We start from the raw sequence: 6,689 nt of genomic DNA, 5'->3' as shown, positions 1-6,689 counted from the left end.
AATTGAAAAAAAAAAAAAAAAAAAAAAAAGAAAAGAAAAGAAAAAAAAAGGAAAAAAAAAAGGAAGGAGATTTTTTTTTCTTAAAAAATGAAAACTCCTCCTTACAAAATAAATAATTTTAGCACGTGGAATGTCATGAAGGTTAAATGCTGGTGTTCAGGGAGGCACAGGTGACAGTCTGAGCAGGCCCGCTCCAGCATCTGCTGTGCACATGGGGCCCAGGCAGGCAACCAGGGGGCAATGTGCTTGGTTGGGCACTTACAGGCTGCTTGAAAAAAAATCTTCCCCAAGAAAATTTGGTCTCCTTCGCTTGCTCTTAGCTTTCCATTCTGAGGCTGCAGCTGGCTAGCAAAGGCACTGTGAATGTTCTAGGAACAGCATTTTATTTTCCCAGCAGCAGGGGTTTTAAGGCTCAAGGTGTTTTCCGTCTTGTTTAAAAAATATGTATACATATATATATATATTTATGATAAAGGTCACCAATGTTCTCTATGTTTATTCCCCTTATTGCAAAATAAGGCTTTCTTTTCGTTTCTCTCTTCCTTCCTCCCTTTCTTTTCTTCCTTTCTCTCTTTTTTTTCTAAGGCAGCTGCTCCTGAAATCCGAGAGCCTGGAGAATTAACCAAAGCTCACCCCCAAAACTGATGATGTAACAAAATTCTGTGTATTTTTTTATGTTACTATAACAACACACTTTTTTTCTTTTTCTTTTTTCTGTTTTTTTTTTGTTTGTTTTTTTTTTGTTTGTTTAGGAGAAAGCAACTCTGTACACATATTCTGGTTGCAAGGAAGGCTAGAGGACACTGTTGAACTACGAGTAGTTAAGCTGTTGGAAAAATAAGAGCATTTAATTTTTTTTATCTAAAATATGTATAAATCCCCTCAAAATGGTAATGAATCATACACAGTACATACTAAAAGTATTTAAAATAGAGAATATTCCTCACAGAGGACTTTTTTCTTTAATTACGGCTAAAAAATAATTACAGAGTCCAAACAGGCAGGGAGATTCTCCAATTGTCCTCCACGTTGACTCTGAAGGACCCAAGTCCTTCCTCGATGATTCAGGTGGGTCCATCTGGCCATGAGTGACTATTTGCAATAGGTTGGCATGGACTCGGATAAAGTTCCAACGTCTCTCTCTGGAATCTCAGCACTCATTACCTTCGCTTACGCGTCTTTAAGAAATAGGGACGAGAAAAAAAAAAAAAAAAGTGTCCAAAGGAATTTCAATTGATTCTTGATTTCTTCGGCTATTTCTTTCTTTCTTTCTTCTTCTTCTTCTTCGTCTTCTTCTTCCTTTTTTTTTTTTTTAATGATCAGCTCCCTCCCCATCCCTCTTCAAGGGCTCCTCAGGGTCTGGTGAGCTGTGTGTAGACCGGTTGTTCCCAATGCTGCGGGCTGTGGGTCTGCGGGATGGAAGGGACCCCGGAGGTGTCAGCGATGGGGGTGTACATGGGGCGCTGCGCAGGGTTCATGTAAGTGAATGTGGAGTAGAGCCCTGAGCCCTGGCCCGCTGCGTGGCTGTAGTAGGAGCCGGAGTTCTGGTGGTCTGTGTAGTCGTACTGCGAGCGCGTGATGGGCGGGTAGGAGGGGCTGTAGTGCGGAAGGTTGAAGGGGCTGTAGGCGATCTGCTGCGGGGAGTGCTGCTGCTGCTCGCTGTAGTGGCTGGGGCTCAGCTGCTCCGTCTTGATGTGCGTTCTCTGGGACTGGCCTGGCTCGCTGCTCAGGGTGGTGAGCGTGTGTGCCTGCTGCTGCTGGGGTGCCTGCTGCTGCTGCGGGGGTGCCTGCTGCTGCGGAGGCGCCTGCGGGGCTTGCGGGGCCTGAGGGGGCTGCTGCGGAGGAGGGGGAGGCGCCTGCTGCTTGGTCATCCACACGTGGCCCGCGGTCGCAGGGGTGGCTGCGGTGCTGCTGATGCCGTAGCTACCGGTGTAAGTGACCTGGCCGTGTGTGGCCGGCACCCCAGGGTGGCCGTTGGGCGGCAAGTATTGGTCAAACTCATTGACGTCAAAGGTCTCGATGTTGGAGATGACGTCGCTGCTCAGCTCACCGATGTCTACATCGCGGAAGTCGATGGGGGGCTGTCTGCCCCCCTCTGCCAGAGGGCGCCCCTCTCGCTTCAGGTCAACTTTGCCAGTTTGCACGTCGGTTTTGGGAGTAGTGGGTGGGGTCGGTGGACCCTGAGATTGCCCTGCAGGCAATAAAAGAGAAAGACAAACCGTAAAAAATCAACAAGGGCTGTGCAAAGCGCCTGGTCTTAGGAGCCCCCCCCCCCGGGGGGGGGAACCTCCCTGGTTGCTAAGGTGTCATTAGGACCCGAGCCCGCGCAGGAGGCGCCCTGCACCAGCGATAAGTCGCCGAATGATTAACCTGCAGGTACACACGAGGCAAGCTCCTTTCTATCAGGGGAGGGGTCTGAGGTCCCAAGGGTCTGGAAGACTAAATTGCTACCAGTAGCAGAGTGTGTGCTTAGGCGGTGAGGTGCAAAGAGAAAGGTGGGTAAGTTTCGTGAAGTCATTAATGCATGTTGCCTTGCAATAAAGAATCCAGTTTAGGATTCTGGGTTGAGGGGAGTGTGTGTGTGTGTGTGTGTGTGTGTGTGTGTGTGTGTGTGTGTATGCGCGCGCGCCTTCGAACGGGTCCTGGACAGGGAGGGAGTGCGGGAAACAGCGTTTCTCTCCTCCAGGGAGCGCAAAGTCCCCCACCCAGATCCTAGGGCGGGGAGGGGGGCCTAAGGGTGTACCCTGAGGGGCCCAGAATGGCTAGGCCTGGTAGGTCACTTGCCCCTTACTCACCGGAGTGCTCGCCTGGGGAATGCACCTCGCTCATGCCTGAGGAGGAGTGCGGGGAGTCGGCTTGCAGCGCCTTGAAGATGGCGTTAGGAGAGATGTGAGTCTGTTCGGTGGCCTCCTCGGTCTCTGCCTGCCCGTTCTTCACCGACTTCCTCCGCCGTGGCTGGTACTTGTAATCGGGGTGGTCTTTCTTGTGCTGCACGCGCAGCCGCTCCGCCTCCTCCACGAAGGGTCTCTTCTCGCTCTCGTTCAGCAGCCTGGGAAGAGGGGCAGAAGAAAAGAGGTGGGGGGGGGGAGGTCAGTGAAACCCCAGGAGCTGTCATGTCCCCACCCCTCCTTCGAGTACTTCCCCTCCTCCCTCCTTTCTGCTTGCCATCCTCCTCTGAGACTCAGAACTTTTCTTTCTTTCTTTCTTCTAAGTGCTTGGCGTCGACCTGAACGGTCACTCTTCGCCCCGCCCCCTCCCCTGGCCTCCTATTTTGGAAACCCTGAAGATGAAAATAGCTCCCTGCTGAGGCTGCTCTAAACGCCTTTGCTACCGGAGCGGTACACCCCCTCCCAACACCCTGTAAAAACTTTCCGAAAACCCACTTAAATTGCAAGAAGCTCACTCTGTCGGTCCACGCCCCTACCGCTTCTAAGTAGCTTTCCCTAATTTCTGCCTGGGTCACCTCCAGCCCAGCTTTCCCATCATCCCGTCTTCCCAGGAAAGAGCGCAGCTTGGCGGGGGCGGGGGGGGGGCGTTAAGTTCCTCTAATTGTTCCTTTCGAAGGGACACACCCCCTCACTCACTACCCCTCTACGTTCCTAAAAGCAATCACTGACCTGCTACACAACACCCCTCCCTTCCCTCCCGCCGCGCCATCACCAAGAGCAATCTCAAGAACTTTCTCAAACTCTAAGCCAACCTCCCTTACCCGCCCCCCACCCCGCAGCCCGGCCCATCAAAATCTCAGGCTGCAACTTCTTGGCTCAGGGAGGCGGGCCAGATTCGGTGAGTGTAGCCCCCTTTCCGGTACCCACCAAGCCCACCCTGCGGTCCGGCGCGCTCACCTCCAGAGTTTGCCCAGAGTCTTGCTGAGCTCCGCGTTGTGCAGATGCGGGTACTGGTCCGCCAGCTTCCTACGTGCAGCCTGAGCCCACACCATGAAGGCGTTCATGGGCCGCTTGACATGTGGCTTGTTCTTGCTGGAGCCGTTGACGCGCACCGGCATAGGCACCAGCGTCCAGTCGTAGCCCTTCAGCACCTGGCTGACCGCCTCGCGGATGCACACGGGAAACTTGTCTTCTTCGCTCTCTTTCTTCAGATCCGGCTCGCCCTTGGGGAACGTGTTCTCCTGGGGTCGTGTGTTCTCCGTGTCAGAGCCCGAGCCCGAGGGGCAGGGCGAGCCAGCCGAGTCCTCGGACATAGTGGGGCTAGGGGCGCCGGACAGGCCCTTCTCCTGCTCGTCGGTCATCTTCATGAAGGGGTCCAGGAGATTCATACGCGAGCCCGGGGCAGGGGGTGGGTGGCTGGGAAAGGCGAGAAGCCGGGGCGGCTAGGGCTCCTCTTTCCTAGGCTGCCCGAACGCGGACGCCGAGCGAGCCGCTCCTGGGGAGGTTGGCGCGTCACCGGGCTGCGACTGTGGGCACTTAGCAGAGGCGCTGGGTGGCCGGTACTCAGCTGCACGCTCCAAACCCGGGGAAGGCGATTCGGAGAGTATGAGAAGGAAGGGAAGAGAGAACGAAACCGGGGCCACTTTCACCCCGTCTCTCTTGCAAAGAAAAGTTCCTAGACTGAAACTGGTAAAAGTTGTCGCCCCACTGAAGTTTCCAGGCAGTTCCGAGCAGCGCTCTCGGCTCTCCGACTCCCAGCCCAGGGTCTCTTTAATAAATACTCCCCCTTCACCTTAGAGACCTCTAGCCAATCACGGCTCGGCAGTCATCAGAGTTGGCAAGTCACTGATTGGACCGGATTTTGGAGAAGGGGGAGGAGGACTGAGGCTCCGGGTTGGGTGACGAGACACGAGGGGAGGAGAAGGGAGGGGAGCGCAGCCGGAGGGTGGACGGTGGGGTGAGGGGACTTGGAAGCGCGGGGGGTGGGGGGGGGGGGGGGACGGGACGGGACGGGGACGCCGCGGGGCAGGCGGGGGACCCGGGACGTCCGAGTGTGTAAGTTTGCTCTCTACTCTAGGAATGTCACAGTTTTGGAACTGCCTCAGTGTGAATCCGTGCGTGTGTGTGTGTGTGTGTGTGTGTGTGCACGCGCGCACGCGTGTCTAGACTTATGTCCCCCCCAACACACACACACACACACACACACACACACACACACACACACACACACACACACACACACACACACACACACACCCCCACTACTTTTCGAAGCTGTCTCCGTGGTACCCGGGGCTTCGTTGGCGTTTACAGCAGTGGAAATTGCTACAGCCGCGCCTCAATGCGGAGCTCCGGCTTCTGCGCCCGGAGCCTGCTGGCTTCCAAAAGTGCTTAGAAATGGTCTTTTGGAAGCAAATGTTTGGGTGACTCAACGCCCGCTGTTCTTCTGTAATAATCCATATAAATAGGTTAACGCGCTCTGGTTCTCCCAGGCTGGTGTGGTGGCTGGAGAATTCTACCGCGCTCTAGCTGTGGGAATCAATGAAAACCAAAGCTGAGCGCCAGCGAAGGCTAGCGGCGACCGGGGTAGTCCCTGGTTCTCTTGGGTCCCGTGGGCCACGCCGACCTTGAACTGACAAGTTCTTTCCCGGTCCCTCCAGCACTCGGACGCCCCTCGGTGTTAGGGTTATTTAGAGTTTTGCTTCTTGCCTCCTGTCTGAGCCACAAACGCCAGCAGGGTCACCACGGGAGTTTGCAAAACTGCTCTGGTGTTGAGGACGAAGTTTGCAAAGGTGGCAGCGCGGGGCGGCGAGGCCGAGGAGGCCGGTGACTTGGACTGGAAAACTTTAGACAAAAAACGGGCCATTTTGCGGAGCCCTGTGGCTCTCTCGCTTGGGCCTTCCTTTACCTGGGAGGGCGAAGCGCTAGGCGTCTGGACTTTAGTGGTGTCCTTTTAGACCTGAGCACAGGTGGGCGTTCTTCTGGGGGAGGCCACCTAGGTGTCCTTTGTACTTTAAGAGTGCTTGCAGCCAGAGCTGGTGTTTACGAGAACTTTCGGAGCAAGATTGGGTAAGGGAGGAATTATCTTTTCTGGAACGAATAAAAATCAGTTGCTACCGGGTGACATACCCTCGGAACCACAAACAAACTCGCAATGGTGTGAAAAGAAAAACAACAGCGACTTAATTTAAAGTCCCCCCTTCCCCATTCTTGCAAAAACTTCGCTTTGAACTTATTAAATAAATTATCGATAAACTGAATCGGCCTGCATCATATCAAAGACAGCCCCCCCCCCCAATTTGCCAAGTGTGGGCCCTTAGATGCAAACGAATTTTTTTTGGGGGGGATACTTTTGAAAAGCTGGTTTCCCCCTCGTTTTCTCCCGAAGTGGACATTTGTTATATAGGGAAAGGAACCCGTGAGGAGGTAGTCGGCTGCAACCCGGTTCAGGTCGAATTTTCTTTTTAAACGAATGTTACTCGAATCGCAAGTCTCCAGTACCCTATAGTCTGTTTATGAGTTTAAGACACGTGCAAACTATAGCCACGTATTCGTAGCTCTCATTATTCTCGCAATCTGTAGGGGAAAAAAATGTTATTTTTTTCAGAGTGAGGGGTTAAGTTTTGTTAGTGTGGACATATTTCTGTGTCCTAGGGAGGACGTATTTGTGTGACCCTCAGACACCAGGTTGAAGAGACCAGCGACCACTGGCAGATGTATTAAACCAGCGAGTTGTAATTTGTTGTAATTATCACGTTTTCTGGCACAAAAACAATTAAAACGACTGTGGCCTTAAGGCAT

At 53.4% G+C, this 6,689-nt stretch overlaps 1 protein-coding gene across 1 annotated transcript; it reads right to left on the bottom strand.

Moving 5' to 3' along the window:
• Positions 1-1,300: 1,300 nt before the first annotated feature.
• Positions 1,301-4,634, bottom strand: Sox9 (SRY-box transcription factor 9). Its single transcript, XM_036197919.1, has 3 exons — positions 3,846-4,634; positions 2,796-3,049; positions 1,301-2,191 (listed from the first exon to the last, which is right to left on the bottom strand). Exons 1-3 carry the CDS (start codon positions 4,274-4,276, stop codon positions 1,353-1,355), a joined length of 1,524 nt encoding a protein of 507 aa, XP_036053812.1. The 5' UTR covers positions 4,277-4,634; the 3' UTR covers positions 1,301-1,352.
• Between the last annotated feature and the right edge of the window lie 2,055 nt (positions 4,635-6,689).

This window comes from Onychomys torridus, chromosome 8 (assembly GCF_903995425.1).
Source record: "Onychomys torridus chromosome 8, mOncTor1.1, whole genome shotgun sequence".
NCBI lineage: Eukaryota > Metazoa > Chordata > Mammalia > Rodentia > Cricetidae > Onychomys > Onychomys torridus.
The sequence above is the reverse complement of the archived record's forward strand: the minus strand, read 5'-3'. Positions and strand labels throughout refer to the sequence as shown.